This window comes from Podarcis melisellensis (genome assembly GCF_964234715.1).
Source record: "Podarcis melisellensis genome assembly, contig: HAP1_SCAFFOLD_170, whole genome shotgun sequence".
Classification (NCBI taxonomy): Eukaryota; Metazoa; Chordata; class Lepidosauria; order Squamata; family Lacertidae; genus Podarcis; species Podarcis melisellensis.
In genome coordinates this window covers 142,965-164,036 of record NW_028113031.1, presented here as the reverse complement: position 1 = coordinate 164,036, position 21,072 = coordinate 142,965, and the positions used below count along the sequence as shown (strand labels likewise).

Here is a 21,072-nt window from a genome sequence, read left to right as displayed (position 1 = left end):
CGCACCGGTACCATGAGATGTCGCAATTCCACTGGTGAGGGCCCTTCTTGCATGGTTTGGGACCCCACGTTGCTAGGGCCTTCGGCTACCGAGGTTGGCGATCTCCCTGCGACTGGTAGCTTCTTGGGACAGGAACTTCTTGGGACAGGAACGGGCGTAATGTCCACCCCCACCGCAGTAAAGGCACAGGTTCCCCTCCCGACGCCGCGACTTCTCCGAGGGGGAGAGACGAGGTCGCGCAGCCCCGAGCAGCGTTAGCTCGACTGGCAACTCGGCTGTGGGCATGGACCTGCTGGGAAGGACTGGCGCTAGGAGCCGGGAGTGCTGGCGGTCCCGGGCCTGGTGATGGTCCTCCAACCGATCGTCTATCTGCAGGCTCCACTGAATGAGGGTATCCAGTGTGGTGGGACGATCCATCATGGCCAACTGGCCCAGTATCTTGTCCGACAGTCCCTCAAGATACTGGTCCCGTAGTGCAGAGTCATTCCAAGACAACTCTTGTGCCAACAGCCAAAATTCTGTGGCGTAGGCGGCGGCTGTGGACTTGTCCTGTCTCAACCGACGAATCGCCCGATTGGCTTGGCTCTCCTTCAGAGGGTTACCAAACGCAGTCTCTAAGTGGTTACAAAACCCCACATAGTCCGTTAGCAAAGGAGAGTCTTGCCGGAGCAGTGGCAAAGCCCACTTGGCCGCCTGGTCCTTTAACAAACTGATTAAAAAATGCACCTTGGTGCGGTCATCAGGGAAGTTCCGGGCTCGCCCCTGAATGTACAACTTGACCTGGGCGAGGAACATGGGAAAACTGGCCTGGGTCCCATCAAATTTCTCTGGCAAGGCCACTGGGTACTTGCCTGGAGCTAGGGCGTCGGCCCCAGGATCTGGAAAGGCTTCCAAACGCTGCTGAAGCGCCGCAACCACATCGCTTAGCTGCTGAACGGTGTGGGTCAAGGCCTGGTTTTCCTGGGCCAATGCCACCAGGGCAGCTGCCTGGTCAGCCATGGCCTCTGGCTCTTCCCGAACGCACCCCAACGAAGGGGGAGTGCGGGTGTGGCGGGAGCAAACTGTGCTGGCCCCGGGGGGAAGGTACCGTGATCGTAGTCAGAGTTCTCAAGATGAGAGGCGAGGTCCGAAACTGGGAGCTGGGCGGGAACAGGAACGCTGGAAGGTCAGAAGCAGGAGGCCGGGCAGGGAACAGGAACACTGGAAGATCTGAAGCCAACGACGTTGCTCCCGCAACCTGGGACCGGGCTGACTGACCTTTATCTTCTTCTAAGGCCAGGGGCGGTCCCGGTCCCCAGGAGCCCCACCTCCTCTGGCCTTAAGGCAAGCACTCCTCCTGGGAGCAACCAGTTCCCTTCGCCTCTCTGCCCTAAGCCTCTGTAGTTCAGGAGAGGCCGAAGGGTTACTGGGCCCCGGAGGAGGCTCACCTGTAGCCACTGAGTCCTCAAGCACCTCTGGGGCCAGAAGGGTTTCACCTGGTGCCTGCTCCTGAGGATCTGACACAGGTGCAGGCTCCTCAGAATCTAGGCCTTGCCCCAGTTCAGCCGGCCCTGGAGGCGGGGACTCCTGTGCAGGCTGGGATTCCTCTGGTTCAGCCTCTGAATCGGAATCCCAGGCCATCACACTGATCTTGAAATCCGTCTCTTGTGTTAACGATACAGTCAGTTGTGGCAAAGTAATTTTTTTAATAAGATTCCCAAACCGGGGCGGGAATAATAGTTAAAGGGTATCTTTTAGTTCTTTTATTTACCAGGAGCCAAAATTGTCTGGAGTTCCGTGATGATGAGGCTTCTATAATTGCCCGCCACTGGTTCACTTGCCATTCCAGTCTGGCACCCTTTTGAATTTGCTTGTAGGCCGATTTTGCTTGGAAATATTCTTTTGGCAAGACCGTTGCCCCAGAGGCTTTGTACTCTTTGTAGATGTTACCAAGAAATGGTCTAGCCTGTTTACAAGCACTGTTTAACCACAATGCACCTATCTTCCTTTGTGTTCGATTTATTTTATGAGTCGGGACAGAGAAAAAATACGTTAGATCTTCCGACAGATTCGAGAATAGTCTTAGAGTTTGGTCATAATCATGATAATCCTCAGTTAAGTCTGAATATGCTTGTTTTAGTCCTTGTTGGAAATATGCTGAGAATTTTTGAGCCTGTAGTTTGGACCATTTTACACTTTTGACTTGCAGTACTGAATTCGCAATCAAATGTGTTGGATGTCTGTCTCCATCTGGGGTCCAGTCTATAATCATTGTGGCGACCAACGGTAGGTGGTCGCTCAGTTGAATATTTTCAACTTTAAAATGGGAAAATTTGGGGAGTATATCATGAGATAGATTCGGAGAGGGGTCTCAAAGACTCTTCGCCCAAAACTAGTGGGGAGAGCACGGACACGCCACTGCCCACTCCTTCCCTGTGCAGAAGATTTCCGCGCAGGAAGAGTAGGCGGAGACTGGGCGTCAAACAACTTCTTTGCTGGAAGAGGTTCAAGAAATGCCCACTGACGGATTCTGCAAGCGACTGAACGGCCACGGAGTGAAAGGCTGTCAGCCGAGGCAAAGTTAGCCAGGCAATCTGCCCAGCAGTAACGGCAAGTTACGCACAAGTAACCCCTTATAACAGTTACATTAAGCATTAATGAAGCAGCATTACCTTAGAATACGGTTGAACTGTGGTGTTTATGTTTTATAAAAAGTGGTTTCTCACAGGAACGGGAGCTGCTCTATGTTCCATGAACCTGGCCAATATTAATTAGGATCCTAAATTCATCATGAAGTTCTTCATCCGCTGCACTATAACCCTCCACCCCTTGGGCCACATGCTGTCCCCTTCGACCTCAAGATGTTTATTCATCACCTGCACAGTCCCTTTGGCCTCAGGAGGTGCATAGTGACCATTTTGGGAGACCCATATATAAGTCTGGTGACAAGGCTTGGTGCTTGTGGTTGGTTGAAGGAGTGCTCAGTTGGAGAATGTTCTTGGGGTTGGACCTCCATCTCTCAGCCTTGCATTATGGAATCGAGAGAGCTGGAGGTGCAGAAGGAAAGCAGCTGGAGCCTGACTGCTGGGAAGGCCAGATTGAGACACCCTCCCCAATTAGGATTTCTAATTATATGCCACCGGGTCTCGCACCTGCCTCCTGACACTGGCTTATCTTAGCGGAGATTCCCTGTCCAGGCCTCTCTCGCTGTTCTTCCTCCTTTGCCGTGGGTGGCCAAGGGCTTCTGGATATTCTAGCTCTGCTCCAACTGGGAATTATTTATTAAATTGTTATACCTCTCTTCATCTGAATATCACAAGATAAAAATCTGTGAGACACTGAAAAAGGTGAGTATTAAAGGTGAATAACACTAGATGTGGGAAAGAAAATAAAGATGATGAAACCAGTGGTGTGTCCTCCTGAATGTAAAATAATAATAATAATAACAATAATGTGTAAAGAAGAAATAAATCTTCAAATCAGTTCCATATTCCCTGGCTGTATTTCTCAGCCACGATTGTGACTCAGAATCTTAGCCACAATTTATTCTAGAATATCAACTGGATCTCTTTGTAATAGGAGCCAGACATCCCTGGGATTCCATCCAGACATTCCTTTAGTGTGGGCAGCAGCAGCAGCGGAGGAAGGAAGGAATTAACTTTGGGGGCAAACCACTTCCTTCTGAAGGTCTTCCCCAGCAGCCAGCAGGGTTGATAAACTGCTCAGTGGGGACCCCTTGGCTTTATACTGCTAGGGTCTGGATACCAATCACAATCCCTGAACAATTGTCTCAAGAACCCTTAAGATCCAATTTCACCAACTCCCAAGTAACACTGAGCCCTAGAGGAACCTTTTATGCTGAGTTGAGGCATCTCTGGCCCTCCAGATGTGGTTGGACTCAAAGTACCACCTGCCCAAGCAAGGATGGCCCATGGCCAGGGAGGATGGGAGTCTTATCTGGTGGGACAAACTTTCCCCTTCTTCCCCCTCCCCTGAAAACGTTGAATATCTGTATTTCTTTTCCTCCTTCCTCCCTGATCTCCAACATCTTCCTGATGAAGTCCCACCAACTGCACAGATTCCCAAATCATCCTGCACCACTGACTTCCCAAGGCGGCTGCATTGTGTCTGGGACACTGGCAATGGGACAGCACCTTCCACTGGATGAGAGGATAGATGGTTAAATCAGGGCTGGCCAAATGGGACTCCGCTCCGACCCCTCCTTGCCCCTCCCTGCATCTGCTGCCTGAGGGGGCTGCCTCAGTTTCCCTTATGGTGGAGCAGGCCCTGAGAACAGCCTTTTCTCTTCCCCCCAAATACAGGAAACACGACAAAGAAGGCCTTGGAGCGTCACCGTGGAACATAGCAACAACAACAACAACAACTGGTTGTAAGTCACTTTGGGCTGCCCTGAGCAAGAGAAAGCAATAGATTAAATTATTATTATTATTATTATTTAATAACCCTTCCATGGATTCCCCACTCTCCCCCCAAAGGGGACCCGCCAAGCCAGAATCGCAGCGCCCCAGGGATTCCTGCCAGGGGGTTCAGGTCCCAGCCCTGGGGGGGGCTCCCATTTCTATTGCCCCCAAAGGCGCCCAAGGGGGAGGCAGGGGAGCTGAGCATCTCTTGACAGCTGAGCATCTCCTTGCGCTGCAAAGGAGCTCTTGCAATGCAAACCCTGTCGGTGCTCCCTCTGCAGGAAGCCCACCCCCGTCGCATTTCCCATAGTAAAAGGCAGGAAGGCTGATCTGGGGGGGGGCGTACAATGCAATCCCTGCGAAAGGAGGGGCCCCGATCTTCAGCCAGATTGCATGCATCGGGGCCTATGTTGTTTGGGGGGGGTCTCTGCCCCCTTCCCCTCCCCGCCCTTCGCCCCCCTCCCCGCCCTACAGCTTTACCTCTTTGTCCTCTCTGTCCCTCCGCTTCCATCGCTCGCTCTGCTATTCCGATTTCCTTTATCGGGGGTCTCCAAGGAGGCGCCCCCTCGCAGGGAGGGGCTCCTTTCTCCTAAACCAGCCCCTCCCCCGCTCGCCGGATCCCCAGATCCGCCCCAGATTTCACACCCCCCGCCCCAAATCCTGCCCCCCCTTCCAAGCTGCCCTGTTTGCAGATTCAAGGGGAGGAAAAGCGCCTCCCCCCCAAGATATAGATATATTTCGCACCTCTTTTCCCTCCTCCTCCGCAGAGCTGCTCCTCTTCCGGGAAGGTGGATCAGGCCCCTCCCCTCCCCCCTTGGCCCCCTCCCTGTCTCTCTAGGAAGCGGAGCTCACTGACGGGGGGGGAGGAATGAGTGGCCCCTCCCTCCCAGGAGACAAATTCTCCTCCTCCCAAACCAGCTCCGTTTTCCTGTTTCTCTCCTGAGAAAGTCCCGGGTTCGGTTCCCGGAGGCGGCAGGGAAGGGGACCCCCCCACCTGGGAAAAAGCCCTCCGGGGCAGGGAAGGAGACCCCCCCACCTGGGAAAAAGCCCTCCGGGGCAGGAAGGAGACCCCCCACCTGGGAAAAAGCCCTCCGGGGCAGGAAGGGGACCCCCCACCTGGGAAAAAGCCCTCCGGGGCAGGAAGGAGACCCCCCCACTTGGGAAAAAGCCCTCCGGGGCAGGAAGGGGACATGCCCCCCTTTTAATCCCTTGCCGGGAGAGAGGAGTCCGGTCAGTCTCAGACCCCATTTCCCGACGGGGGGGGAGGCAGGGCCGTTTTGGGGACTCGGAGCAGTAACTTAGGACCACCCTAAATGGGGTTATCCCTTGCCATTATATGTGTGTGTGTGTGTGTGTGTGTGTGTGTGTATATATATATATATATATATATATATATATATATATATATATATATATATATATACGCTGATTTTGTGTGAGCTGCTCGCAGGACAGCTTTGGTTCAAAGGCAAGATTGAAATGCAAAGCTTTTCTCCCATTCGTAGCAAAGAGCTCTTCCGCCGCCCCTCCTCCCCAGATCCAGGGCTCCCCCCTTGGAAGCCAGAGCCAGAGCATCGCCTCCTCTCATGGGAGTCTCTTCCCCTGCCAAGCAGCTCTTGCTGGCAAAGGTTTAGTCAGAATCGCCTTTCTTGCAGCTTGAGGCCATGGGTTCGAGTCCTACCCTACAGCCTAGAATAGAGTTCTCTTTCTTTGTTGCTGCATCACCCTGTGGACTCAGGTTAAGCTAGTGGTCCACCGAGACCCCTGGATGCTCCTCACGTGTACTGCTAGTCAGCCAGGTGTCCCCCATCCTCTATTTGTGCAGGTGGGTCTCCCTGCCTAGGTGCAGAGCCTGACGTTTGTCCCTGTTGAAGTTCATTCTGTTACTCATTCTGTTCTGCAAGGACGTCCCCCAGCGGAGCTGCTATTCCTCTTACAGGAAATCTCAGGGGAGCATCAATAGCGCAAGTTGCACCCAAATTCTCGGTCCTGGTCCTCCCGAGTGGTGGCTCTATGGCTGGGCAGGATCTGTCCCGCCTCAGACTGCAGGGGAGGCAGCTGGCAGGATGGACCGCTCCCCAGTGCACTCCTTCTCCCAAGGGAGGAGGGTCCTGGCTGGACATCTCCTCCCCCCTGACTTGGTCTGCTTCCTCAAGTGGTGGAATCCATGTGTCCCAGAACAGAGGGTCTTCCTTGCAGGCTGAAGTGGGGCAGTCTAGATACAGGCTAAACCCCTGGGGGTGTGGAGGAGGCAGAGACCTTGGGCCTCTCCCTCCCTTCCCCACCCCCTGTGAACCATGGGTTCAGCCGTTCCTGGAAAGAGCCCTGGAAACTGGCCCCCCCAGGTCCACGTGCCCCTATGACCTTCAAAGGAAGCTGCCTCAATGCTCAGAGGTGGCTCCTCCCTCCAGGCAGCGTGTGGATTTGTAGAAAGTTGACCCTTAAGTCTGGGACCTGCCAAACCCACACTATAGACATCCACAGGGTTTCTCCCCTAGGTGTGTTATCTTGGATATAATGTGATAGGAGCTTCCAGTGAAGCATTTAACACACACTTAGGCCACCTCCCCACTGCATGGAGGTCTCTCTGGCACTGCCCACTCTCTGCTCTACACCTTCCCCCTTCATGCAAGATTTGCAGCTAGGAGGCCAGTCCTTCCTGTCTGGCCGGATTGGAAGGTGAGTGAAGGGAAGCCCTTGTTGGAAAACGCTCTGGGCTACCTGCATCCCCCCCCTCCCAGATCTCCCTCCCTCGGTGAGCATAGCTCTGGAAAAGGCATCCCCTTCTTCTCCAGCGACATAAACCATCTTGATTTATGCACACTAGCCTTCTGGCTTAACACAGCAAAAGAAAGAAGCACCGTAGTTCTAAACCACTATTTATTTACATAACATTTACATACATATGCATAATGGCATCCATTCTCATCAGCTCCAACAACAAAACAGAAGGACATAAAAGTGAAAGTAGTTTCACAGTCTCACACCGGAAGGGAGATAAGACAGTCTTCCTTTCTCACGCTCCACTCAGACAGGCGTGTGAAATATATCAAACATAAAATCAGCATTGGGGAGCATGAAATCCAAACAGCCTTTGTACTTTCTCTATACATGCACTACAATGTTTTATGATGTGGCAATTCTTCACTCAAGAAAGAAAAATAATTCCTAATGGAATATAATTATCAATGGATGGTAATTAGTAATGGAAAGCTGGAAGTCAGCCCAGAGCAAGGCGAAATGCGGAGTCGATTGTGCAGCAAGAATCAAGTTATCGGAGTGGGAGGGGGGAGACTGGAAATAATGGATAGAAAGTTAAAAGATATAAACCCCTCTGTCAAATTGAAAGATATGGAATAGCTAAATACGAACCAAGTCGCTACATCAGTGGCTGCGAAGATTAAGGAACAACATTGGAATTGAACTATTTGAATTAAAAAAGAATGGAAGCAGGAGAAGGAACAACAACAGCATCTCCCCAAGACCACAACATGGGAAGTCATCCAAAAATGCTTAATTTGGAATAGAATAATTGGCTTTTTAAATTGTATTATGAATTGGTATTGTATTAATGTTGATTATATTGGATTATTATTAATAAAAAATACTTTGGGTATACAATATTCAATAGCATACATATTCAATAATAATCAATAACAACATATTCAACTCAATCATATGTACAATTCTATATACCTTAACACTCCTCCCTCAAGAGAGCCAGTGTGGTGTAGTGGTTAAGAGCGGTAGTCTCGTAATCTGGGGAACCGGGTTCACGTCTCCGCTCCTCCACCTGCAGCTGCTGGGTGACCTTGGGCCAGTCACACTTCTCTGAAGTCTCTCAGCCCCACTCACCTCACAGAGTTTTTGTTGTGGGGGAGGAGGGGAAAGGAGAATATTAGCCGCTTTGAGACTCCTTAAAGGGAGTGAAAGGCAGGATATCAAATCCAAACTCCTCCTCCTCTTCTTCTTCTTCCACAAGGTTTATTTAACTTTTAACATTTTAATTGCCCCAAATTGTTCAAACCTACCCAAATAATTCAGTATCTTCTCAAACCAATCCTCCTCTTTCTCACTGACCTTAAGCCCTTTCAGTCTATGTATAAGATGCTTTTCGTCTTTTGGTGTCTTTGTTGTTCCATCAATGGGAGTTATGATGCTGTTCCTATAATACTAATCCCACCAATCCTGCTCCCAAACTACCACCACAACTCCTAACACCAACATTTCCAACTCTCTCCACCAAGGCCCCAAAATCAGCTGGCTCTCAGCCCATCATCACTCACCACAGCACTCCAGATTCTCCCCCTCCCTATCTAACATTATATTATATCTGCTATTATACTTGTGAGACATGACCTTCATTTCTTTAAAGACCTGTCTATACAACTTTATATACAAATACCAGAACTTCACATGCACTCCATGCATTTAAGACTGATTTCCCATTATCTGAGTTCATTGATGGGAAGGAAAGTGAGCACTCATAGAAATACGTCAAACACTCCATACATCTAAAGGTTTTCTTCTCCCCTTTGAGAATCTGTAGAGGTTTCTTAAGCATCCCATTCTAACTGATGCAGCGCTCTGGGACTTCCAGGTTGTCGCATCGGAGTTCAGTCGCCTGCCATGCACCCTCCGCAGCAGATCAGGTCCTGTGGTCAACTGGTCCCCAACCATTAGCCCCTCCCTCACCTGTCTTTGCTCTCCGGCCAGACCAGGTTTCTGGAGCAAGGCTGGCAGACCCTTTGACCTTTTCAGAAACAGGACGAAACAGAACTGGTAAGGCTGCCACCACTCCCTTGTCCCAGGGTTACCTTAAGCCACAGCTCAAGGGAGACGGCCATGCTTCTTTGTTACCGGTTAACCCCAAACTACAAGTTGCTTCCACAAGTTTGCAGGCAGAAATTCTTTAGTAAGGCGCAACCAAGAAGCTAGGCGTTGGATTTAGCTATTCCCCCGGATAGGCACACACAATTCAAGAGAAAGTTTCTTGCTTAAAATTTATTTTAAAACATAAAGAACATGCTAAAAAGCAGGCACATCTTTTGGTAGATTACAAGTAAAGAGAAAATAAAAACGTTGCAAAATATAGCTAGCTAATACTCACTTCTACACTCTAAGGCAAAGATAGGATAGTTCAGAGTCCTTCAGAAATCCGCATTCAGAGGTCTTAGAAAATCTTCATCACAAAAGAACGGCTGCTTAGGTGGAACATCAGCAGCAGCCGGGCGATTTTGCGCAGCCGGCGATTTTGCGGATTGCAGAGCGCGCCTTCCCAGCCATTCTCAAGATCTTCTATCCCTAATTTGCACATGGAATCAGATCCCCCAGGCCCAATTACCACTCTTGGTTACATTTGAATTCGCCAATGACCAGTTTGTGGGTTAATAATTTTAACTTCTGACAGCTGGGCGAATTAAGACTCCAGAGCCTAGATCAAAGATGTTTCCTCCCTTTCTTGGCGCTTAGGCAGATGCACCTCCTTTGGGCAATTAACAGGGAGATAACATCACCGGCTGGATATCCATAACTTCCCTCACAGGTGTCAACCCTTCACATTATCCAGAGAATTCCTCTCCCATAGTAAACCTTTCACGCCCTTGGAGCCAACGGGTCTATGGGTTAAAGCAACAGGACCTAGTTCCCATAATTCCTGCTGGTTTCCCACAAGGCCTCATTCTCCGCTTGACCAAAGTACTAACTTTACTACAGGTGCCATGGGGGTGGGAGAGAGAGTGTGGGTATAGGCCCCCCCATAAGGCTCTGGGGTTACTGGAACATTGGAGCACTCTGACTAAAGTGGAAAGCTATAAAAATGTTGGGTGTTAACAAGAACTTAACTATGGGCCAGATGAGGAAGACACCCTCAACCAAAGTAGAGAAGGAGAAACAAGAGGAGAAAGAAAGAAAAAACCGACTTGATGGAGATTCTTGCTTTCAGAGTGAAATCAGCTTATGCAAAAGCAAATAAACTACCAGGAGTTTGATTGATTTTATGAAACTCAAGATCAAGAACTCCAAACACACTACCAGAAAAACTGATTACAATGCTCAAAATTGCTGAAGAAAAGAACCAGCTATAAGTTTCTGGCTGATACGCTCAAGAAGAATTCAATTCCCTTTAGTTGAGAATTCCTGGAAGGGAATTTTTTTATGTACATAGGGAAGAAACAAAGATGGCCTGTTTATGTTGACCAGATTTAACATGTTGATAATATTTCTTGGAGTTTTATGATAAAAAATCTACAGGGGATGGGGGTAGGTCAAGGGTTTGAAAACGGTATAAGTGCGATATACTCTGAACAAAAGGCAAAATTAATTGTAAATAATGTGGTCACAGAAGAGTTTACCATAGAAAAAGGAACACGACAGGGATGCCCAATCTCTCCACTACTGTTTATATCGGTCCTGGAGGTCTTGCTGAATATGATCAGAAAGGACCAGTTGGTTAAAGGAATACAGGTCGGAGCGAAACAATATAAACTGAGAGCATTTGCAGATGATTTGGTACTTACATTACAAGAGCCCGAATCCAGTACTAAAAGAGTTTTAGAATTAATTCAAGAATTCGGTCAAGTGGCAGGATTTAAACTGAATAAGTGTAAAACGAAGGTTTTGGAGAAAAATTTAACAATAATGGAAAAAGAAAAGTTTCAGAACGAGACAGGGTTAATGGTGGTTAAGAAAGTGAAATGTTTGGGTATAAATATGACATCTAAAAATCTGAACTTATTTAAAGATAATTATGAGAAAACTTGGACGGAAGTAAAAAAAGATCTAGAAATTTGGTCAAATATGAAGCTTTCCTTGTTAGGTCGAATTGCTGTTATAAAAATGAATGTATTGCCCAGAATGTTGTTTTTGTTCCAAACATTACAAATATTGGACAAGATGGATTGTTTCAAGAAGTGGCAGAAAGATATTTCCAAATTTGTCTGGCAGGGCAAAAAGCCAAGAATAAAATTTAAGATACTAACTGATGTGAAAGAAAGGGGTGGATTTGCCCTGCCAGACCTTAAACTGTATTATGAATCAGCGGCTTTCTGCTGGTTGAAAGATTGGCTACTCCTTGAGAATACTGATATATTGGACTTGGAAGGCTTTAATAATTTCTTTGGGTGGCATGCATATTTGTGGTATGACAAGGTTAAAGTTCATAAAGGTTTTTAAAATCATATTGTCAGGAAAGCATTATATAATGTCTGGATTAGATACAAAGATCTGTTGGAAAGTAAAACTCCGAGGTGGTTGTCGCCAATGGAAGCAAAAGCCGTTAAAAAACTTAATATGGAGGCTAATTGGCCGAGATATTGGGAAATTTTGGAGCAAGAGGGGGACAGATTGAAATTGAAAAGCTTTGAGATGTTAAAAGGGAAAGTAAGAGATTGGCTTCACTATCACCAGATAATGGAAGTCTTTAAAATGGACAGGAAAATTGGCTTCCAGGTGGAAAAATCAAAATTAGAAACTGAACTGTTAGAACCCAGTACTAAGAATTTGTCAAGAATGTACAACCTGCTGTTGAAATGGAATACACAAGATGAAATGGTCAAATCGGCAATGATTAAATGGGCACAGGACATTGGTCATAACATTATGTTTGCTGACTGGGAAAAGTTATGGACCACCGGGATGAAATTCACGGCATGTAATGCCTTGAGAGAAAATATTATGAAAATGATCTATAGGTGGTACATGACCCCAGTCAAACTGGCTAAAATATACCATTTGCCCGATAACAAATGTTGGAAATGTAAGGAAATGGTTTTACCACCTCTGGTGGACGTGCCCTAGGATTAAGGTCTTCTGGGAAAAGATCTATAATGAACTGAAGAAGGTACTTAAGTACACCTTTACTAAAAAAACAGAGGCCTTTCTCCTGGGCATGGTTGGCCAATTGGTGTTAAAGAAAGATAGAACCTTTTTTATGTATGCCACAACAGCAGCAAGAATACTCATCGCAAAATACTGGAAGACACAGGAGTTACCCGCCGTGGAAGAATGGCAGATGAAGGTGATTGACTATATGAGCCTGGCGGAGATGACGAGTAGAATCCGAGACCAGGGAAGAGAAACCGCGGAAGAGGACTGGAAAAAATTTAAGGACTATTTAAAGAAATATGCAAAAATTGGTGAAAGATAGGTTGGTGCTGAATGGGAAGATAGGGGTTAATTGCGGCAATAGATAAGAGAATGAAAACGAGAGTTATTAAGATTAAGTTGAAATAAGCTGGGGATTTGCTTAATATTTATTGACAGGAGAATGCAGCAAGGGGAGGTATGAGGAAGTCGAGAAAGTAAGGCACATGAAACTAAGATTCAGAAGTATATGTGTTTTATGTTTAATCGTTTTGTATTTGTTTGTGTTGAAAATGTTGTGGAAACTTTAATAAAAATTAATTTAAAAAAAATACAATGCTCAAAATTGCTGAAGAAAAGAACCAGCTATAAGTTTCTGGCTGATACGCTCAAGAATTCAATTCCCTTTAGTTGAGAATTCCTGGAAGGGATTTTTTTTAAGTACATAGGGAAGAAACAAAGATGGCAAGGGCCAATAAAAGCAGAGGCATTCTAAGGATCTAGAAATATGGTCAAAATTGAAGTTATCACTGCTGGGCCGAATTGCTGCGATAAAGATGAATGTATTGCCTAGGATGTTGTTTCTGTTTCAAACATTGCAAATTTTGGACAAGATGGACTGTTTCAAGAAATGGCAGAGAGATATCTCTAGATTTGTCTGGCAGGGCAAAAAGCCTAGAATAAAATTTAAGATTTTAACTGATGCCAAAGAAAGAGGTGGATTTGCCCTGCCAGACCTAAAACTTTATTATGAATCTGTCAGGGAACTGCCATCTAAAGAGCCGAGGGCGCAAAGGCTCATTGAGGTTGAGAGAGAGGTAGCAGCGGAAGAGGGAACCAGTAGAGGGCGAGCAAGAACTCCAAGGGAAAGTGAGTCGGAGGGATGGCTCAGAGACGCTTCCAGCGAAAACAGTGGGGAGGTCTCAGGACCTCCTATAGGGACACCCACACCTCGCCGGAAACTGTCACGCCGAGAGGCCAGACGACGTGTTTCCGTTAAAGAGCTTTTATGTTGGAAACGATTCCGAAAGCAGCCACTTTCGGATTCTACTAGTGATTAACGCAGCCATGCTGGAGGGGCTCCGTCACAGGCAGAGGTTTGAAAACCTGATCAAACTCTGAGGGACTTGCATTTTACGCACAAGCAGCTCTTCGTCCCATCACAGCAATCCGAAAGACACCGAAAGCCAGCTTGTGCAGAGAGAAGCATCATGAGCAACCCAGCCGGAACCGGGGGAGCAGGAGCAGCTGGAGGGGGTCCAAGCCTGGAAGAAAGGTACAGGGCGTTGGAGATCCAGTTGGCGCTGCAAACGGCGAGGCTTGAGGAGAGGAGGGCTCAGGATGCAGAAAAGGGAAAGGAGAAAACCACCCCGCTCGCCAGAAAGGTACCAGGATTGGTGCAGAAATTCGGGGGGGATCCCAGGAACTATCATGCCTTTAGAACAGAGATGCAATACGCTCTCAACTTGCAGTTTGATGACTTCCCCGACGAGGAATCGCGAGTGGCTTTTGTAATTGGCCATCTCGAATCCGGGGCGAAGGATTGGGTTAGACCCCTGATGGCAGCGAATAATGACATCCTAAAGGACACGAAGTTTTTTCGTGCCATGGACCTGATGTTTTCCAGCGACATTGAGCAGGGGGTGGTGCGAAGGCAGTTAATGGCTTGCCAGCAGGGGAGTAGATCTGTCCGTGAGTACTGGACTGAGTTTACTATGCTGATTCATAAATTGGGGTGGGATCTATCGGCAGAGCCCATTCAGATGCTTTTCGAAGAGGGGCTTTCTTCGATCGTCAAAGATGAGCTTTCCCGGGGGCCCAGGGCGGAGTCTATGGATCAGCTAACCAAATCTGCGCTGTCCATAGGAGCGCGCCAGGAGGCGAGGGCTTTGGAAAAGCGGGAAGGGAAAGGAGACCGTTGGAGGGAGCTCCGCATTCCAGACATTCCAGAGCCACCTTTCCCGCCGGCAGAGCCGATGGAAGTTGGAACAGCGCGGGCGCGCGGTTTCAAATCCCAGTGAAGGGCGGAAGAAGGAGGGAAAGAGCGTCAAGAGATGTTATCTCTGCCAACAGCCAGGGCACTTTGCCAGAGTCTGCCCACAAAGAAAGGAATGGCAAGGGATGGCAGGGGCTGTTGGGGGAAAGGAAGAGGAAGGCAAGGAGCAAGTAAAAGCCAACGCCTGGCTGCCACCGTCGGGGCACAGCAGCCAGGCCAAAGAGCAGTGAAAGTGCCCACGCCGGAACCCCCCAGACCTGCTTTAGTGATAGAGGTGTTACTGGAACTGCCAAACGGACACCCACTAAAGATCAAGGCGCTTTTGGATTCAGGCAGCTCCTGTAATTTCATGAGTAAGGAGTTTGCAGCTGAGCACCAGATACAGACCATCCCTTTAAGTAACCCCTTGCAGGTGACTACGATTGACGGCAGAGAGCTGTTGGGGGGAGAAGTTAGCCAACAGACTGTCCCGATGATAATGAGGGTGGCAAGGCACACCGAACGGATAGCGTTTAATGTGGCCATCTTGGGAGGAGCTCCCATCATTTTGGGGATGAGCTGGCTGGCGCTACACGATCCGCTAGTGGGCTGGCATCAGAGGGTGGTCTCCTTTGGGTCAGCGCATTGCCTAGAACACTGCAAGGAGGGGCAGGTTTCGGGAGGAGCCAGAGTCACCCTAGCCGGGATGGAAGTAATGGACAAAGGGAAGGTGCCCCCGCAATACGCAGATCTGAGCAACGTATTCAGCGAAAGGGAAGCAGACAAACTGCCACCGCATAGACCCTTTGACTGTCAAATCAACTTACTCCCTGGGGCCCAACTCCCAGTGGGCAAGCTGTACGCCATGTCAGACAAGGAGATGCAGGAGCTGAGGGAGTTCATTGACAAAAACCTGAAGCGAGGTTTCATCAGAGAGTCCCGAGCGGTGGGGGGCAGCCCAGTGTTTTTTGTGGACAAAAAAAACACAGATAAACCTAGACTTGTGTGTGACTTTAGGGCCCTGAATGCAGTGTCGGAACCCCTGGCTTTCCCTATGCCCCGAATTGATGACATTTTGACCAGAGTAAGGAAGGGAAAGATTTTTACAAAGCTGGACCTGCGGGGGGCGTACAATCTGATACGCATAAGGAAGGGGGATGAATGGAAGACAACCATGTTCACCCCTTTGGGAGCCTTTGAATATCTCGTTATGCCCTTCGGTCTACAAGGGGGCTCCGCGTGTTTTCAAGCTTTTATAAACCACGTTCTGGGACCTTTGCTCTACAAGAATTGTGTGGCCTTTTTAGACGACATGTTGGTGTATTCGGAAGATGAGGAGCAGCATGTGAGGGACGTTCAAGAAGTGTTGGGCAGGCTGCAAGCCAACCAGCTGTGGGTGAAACTGGAGAAGTGCCAGTTTCATACCAAGGAGGTGGAATTCCTGGGGTACCGCTTGTCGGACAAGGGATTGGCCATGGATCCAGGCAAGGTCCAAGCGGTACTGGAATGGAAGACACCGAAGACCAAGAAGGATGTGCAAAGATTCTTGGGGTTTGGGAACTTTTATCGGAAGTTCATCAAGAACTTTGCCCACTTGACGGCGCCCATCACCGACTGCCTCAGCAGCAAGAAGAAGTTTGTTTGGACGGTAGAGGCGGAGCGAGCATTTGAAGAACTGAAAAGAGCTTTCGCCTCGGAAGAACAACTTCTGCATGTGGATTTACGAAAACCCATGAGAGTGGAAACCGATGCATCCGACCGGGCGGTAGGGGCGGTACTTCTTCAACCGGGGAGGAGTGCGTCGGAGTGGAGACCGTGTGCCTTCTTCTCGCGGAAGCTGAACAAATCCGAGAGGAATTACACGGTGTATGACAGGGAACTACTTGCCATTCACGAAGCATTCCGGAGGTGGAGACATTTATTAATTGGGGCACAACACAAGGTGCAAGTGTGCACCGACCACAAGAATTTAGAGTATTGGCGAACAGCTCGAGTGCTCAACCAACGACAAGTGAGATGGGCACAGGAGTTCTCCAAATTCAACTTTGAAATTTGTTATGTGCCAGGCCCAGAAAACGTCAGGGCGGACGCGCTCTCACGCAAACCAGAGTATTGGGAAGGGGAGGGGGCGATCGAAGAGAGACATGTCATCCCTGAGGACCGCTGGGTGTGTGGGGCGACGCTGGTGGGGCAACGAGAATTGGTAGAGGAAACGGAAAATGATGAATATGCCCAGGGTAAACTCAGAGGTCTCAGGGGGGAGGGCGAGAGTCCCGGAGGGTTTGAGGAAAGAAATGGGGCATTGTATTACAAAGGGGCACTGTATATACCCGAAGGTGAATTGAGGGGGAGAGTACTCAAGCAGTTGCACGATAGCCCCACGGCGGGACATTTTGGACAACACAAGACCATGTGGTTGGTTACCAGGGAATTTTGGTGGCCTAAGGTGAGGGAAGATGTAAGGGAGTATGTAAGAGGGTGTGACCAATGTCAGCGAGCCAAAGGGGAAAGAAGGGCGCCGGCAGGGTTATTAGAACCATTACCCACACCAGAACAGCCTTGGGAAGCGGTATCAATAGATTTTATGACGGATCTGCCAAAGTCCAAGGGGAAAACAGCCATCATGGTAGTAGTAGACCTGTTAACTAAGATGTGCCACTTTGTAGCATGCTCACATGCAGTCACAGCGGAAGAAACAGCGAAGTTGTTTGTAGAACACATCTTTAGGTTGCACGGGGCTCCCTTGAGGGTGATCTCAGATCGCGGCAAACAATTTACTTCCAGGTTCTGGAGGAAGCTCATGAGCTTGCTGCACGTGGAAGTCAATTTTTCAACTGCCCGGCACCCTGAAACCAACGGGCAGGCGGAAAGAGCAAATGGCATTCTTCAACAATATCTTAGGTGTTATGTCAATGACAGAGAGAACGATTGGGTCGAAAAGTTGGCGTTGGCAGAATTTGCCTACAATAATGCGGAGAATGTGTCCACAGGGATGAGTCCCTTTTTGGCTAATTACGGGTGTCACCCCAGGGCATTTCCAGGGGAAGGAGGGGAGAGATGGAGCGTCCCAGCGGCTGAACATTTTGTAGAAGAGATGGAAGCGATCCATCACCAGCTCCAGCTCAATTTAGAAAGGGCCAAGGCACAATATAAGAAGCAGGCAGACAAGAACAGAAGGGAAGGTGAAACCATAAGGGTGGGGGATCAAGTGTGGTTGTCAACCCAAGGGTTGCCGTTCAAAGGGGGTTGTAAGAAATTGAGGCCCAGAAGATTGGGACCCTTTGAGGTCATTCAGCAGGTCAACCCGGTGGCTTTCAAACTCCGATTACCCAACCACATGAAATTGCACCCAGTGTTCCACAGGTCGTTACTGTCACCATACAGGGGGGGACGTGAAGGGGAGCACGTCAGGGGACCAGCCTTGGAAGAGAGGGAACGCCGCAACCATGTAGCGGAAATCCTCGATTCCAGGTGGAAGGGAAATCAGGTGGAGTATTTGGTGGCGTGGGAAGGGGAACCGGAGTCAGAAAACACCTGGGTAAATGCAGAGGAAGTCAATGACGAGGTTTTAACAGAAACGTTCCACCAAAGATTCCCGAGGAAACCTCAGCCGGTAGCAAGGTTTAGGAGGGAGTATTTCGGCACCACCGATGAGGAAGAGGAAATGGAAGGGTTCGCGGAGTCGGAGTTGGAAGAGGGAGTGGACTCCGATGACGAAGAGTACCGAGAGATTAGGAACAGCAACAAGTGGAGGGAAGTGTTCGAGACGTCGGAAGATGAGGGAGGTTCTTTCAGGGGTTTTACCTCTTCACCGCCCGTAGGGGAGGAGACGGGAGGGGGTGAAGGGGGCCCTGGAGGGGAGGTGGATGTCAGGGAACTGCCATCTAAAGAGCCGAGGGCGCAAAGGCTCATTGAGGTTGAGAGAGAGGTAGCAGCGGAAGAGGGAACCAGTAGAGGGCGAGCAAGAACTCCAAGGGAAAGTGAGTCGGAGGGATGGCTCAGAGACGCTTCCAGCGAAAACAGTGGGGAGGTCTCAGGACCTCCTATAGGGACACCCACACCTCGCCGGAAACTGTCACGCCGAGAGGCCAGACGACGTGTTTCCGTTAAAGAGCTTTTATGTTGGAAACGATTCCGAAAGCAGCCACTTTCGGATTCTACTAGTGATTAACGCAGCCATGCTGGAGGGGCTCCGTCACAGGCAGAGGTTTGAAAACCTGATCAAACTCTGAGGGACTTGCATTTTACGCACAAGCAGCTCTTCGTCCCATCACAGAATCAGCCGCATTTTGCTGGCTGAAGGATTGGCTGCTTCTTGAAAACACGGACATCTTGGACTTAGAAGGTTTCAATAATGTTTTTGGATGGCATGCATATTTGTGGTATGATAAGGTCAAAGCACATAAAGCTTTTAAAAACCATATTGTCAGGAAAGCATTGTTCAATGTCTGGATGAGATATAAGGATTTGCTTGAAAGTAAAACACCAAGGTGGCTGTCACCAATGGAGGCTAAGGCTCTGAAAAAACTTAATATGGAGACAAATTGGCCAAAATATTGGGAAATTTTGGAACAAGATGGAGATAGTTTAAAGCTGCAGAGCTTTGACAGTTTAAAAACTAAAGTACGAGACTGGCTTCACTATTATCAAATAAGGGAGGTTTATAACTTGGATAAGAAAATTGGTTTTCAGGTGGAAAAATCAAAATTGGAAATAATAATAATAATAATAAGTTTTATTTATATCCCGCCCTCCCCAGCCGAAGCCGGGCTCAGGGCAGCTATCAACACTAAAACAGTACAACATTATAAAACATTATAAAAATGAATTAAAATCAAAATTGATGGCAACCATAAACTAAAGTTTTGTAAAGATTGCCAAAGGAGGGAGTCAGGCTGCGCCCTGACCAAAGACCAGGTGGAACAGCTCTGTCTTGCAGGCCCTGCGGAAAGATGTCAAGTCCTGCAGGGCCCTTGTCTCTTGTGACAGAGCGTTCCACCAGGTTGGAGCCGCAGCCGAAAAAGCCCTGGCTCTAGTTGAGGCCAGCCTAACCTCTCTGTGGCTTGGGACCTTCAAGGTGTTTTTATTTGAAGACCGTAAGTTCCTCTGTGGGGCATACCAGGAGAGGCGGTCCCGTAGGTACGAGGGCCCTAGGCCGTATAGGGCTTTGAAGGTTAAAACCAGCACCTTAAACCTGATCCTGTACTCCACTGGGAGCCAGTGCAGCTGGTATAGCACCGGGTGAACGTGATCTCTAAGCGAAGACCCCATAAGGAGTCTCGCTGCGGCATTCTGCACCCGCTGGAGTTTCTGGGTCAGTCTCAAGGGCAGCCCCACGTAGAGCGAGTTACAATAATCCAGTCTGGAGGTGACCGTCGCGTGGATCACAGTGGCTAGGTCAGGGCGAGAGAGGTAAGGAGCCAACTGCTTAGCTTGGTGGAGATGAAAAAATGCCGCCTTTGTTATAGCTGCAATCTGCGCCTCCATGGAGAGGGAGGTATCGAAGATTACACCCAAACTCTTAACGGACGGTGCTGGCACTAATTGCACCCCCGCAAGAGATGGGAGTTGCCCCCTCAGTCCCATGTCGTCCCATCCCAGCCAGAGGACCTCTGTCTTCGAAGGATTTAACTTCAACCGGCTCCCACGTAACCATCCAGCCACAGCCTCCAAGCATCTGATCAGTGTGTCTGGGGCCGAGTCCGGGTGGCCGTCCATCAACAGATAGAGTTGGGTGTCATCAGCATACTGATGGCAGCCCAGCCCAAAACTCCGGACAAGCTGGGCGAGGGGAAAGCATCGGGGAGAGTATTGCACCCTGGGGCACACCACACACCAAGGAGTGGCGGGATGACAATTCCCCCCCAAGCGCCACCCTCTGTCCCCGACCAGAGAGAAACGAGTGCAGCCATTGAAGGACTGTGCCCTGGATCCCCACGTCGGCAAGGCGGTGGTCCAAGAGTTCGTGATCGACCATGTCGAAGGCTGCTGACAGGTCTAGAAGAATCAGCAGCCCCGACCCGCCTCGATCCAGCTGCCTGTGGAGATCTGTTAGGGCGACCAGAGCCGTCTCTGTCCCATGACCAGCGCGGAAGCCGGACTGGAATGGATCCAGAGCCGATGTTTCATCCAGAAACCTACCAAGCTGTTCAGCAACCGCTCTCTCAATCACCTTACCCAGGAACGGAAGATTCGAAACCGGGCGGTAATTGGATAGATCTAAAGGATAGATCTAACAGAATTGTTAGAACCTAAAACTAAGAATTTATCAAGAATGTATAACTTGCTGTTGAAATGGAATACTCAAGATGAAATGGTTAAATCTGTCATGATTAAATGGGCACAAGATTTTGGACACAACATTATGATGGCTGACTTGGAAAAGTTATGGACCACAGGTATTAAGTTTACAGCTTGTAATGCCTTAAGAGAGAATATAATGAAAATGATTTATAGGTGGTACTTGACCCCAGTCAAGCTGGCAAAAATTTACCATTTGCCTGATAATAAATGTTGGAAATGTAAGGAGATTGAGGGCACATTTTTTCACCTTTGGTGGACGTGCCCCAGGATTAAGGCCTTCTGGGAGACGATTTATAATGAAATGAAAAAGGT

At 48.8% G+C, this 21,072-nt stretch overlaps 1 protein-coding gene across 3 annotated transcripts in view; it reads right to left on the bottom strand.

Moving 5' to 3' along the window:
• LOC309362408 (uncharacterized protein) overlaps positions 1-21,072 on the bottom strand; it is a 109,631-nt gene that overhangs the window by 14,813 nt on the left and 73,746 nt on the right. The window contains exon 1 of one of the 3 annotated variants that reach the window (XM_081931753.1): positions 5,145-5,224. The exons of 1 other annotated variant lie outside the window; for it this stretch is intronic. Coding sequence is in view for 1 of the 2 variants with exons in the window: in XM_081931752.1 (XP_081787878.1) it covers positions 4,881-4,911 (31 nt within the window). In the remaining variant the exon portion in view is untranslated. Of the gene's footprint in view, positions 1-4,880; positions 4,964-5,144; positions 5,225-21,072 lie in introns of those variants that run through there. One more of the 3 variants, XM_081931752.1, reaches the window with a different exon arrangement.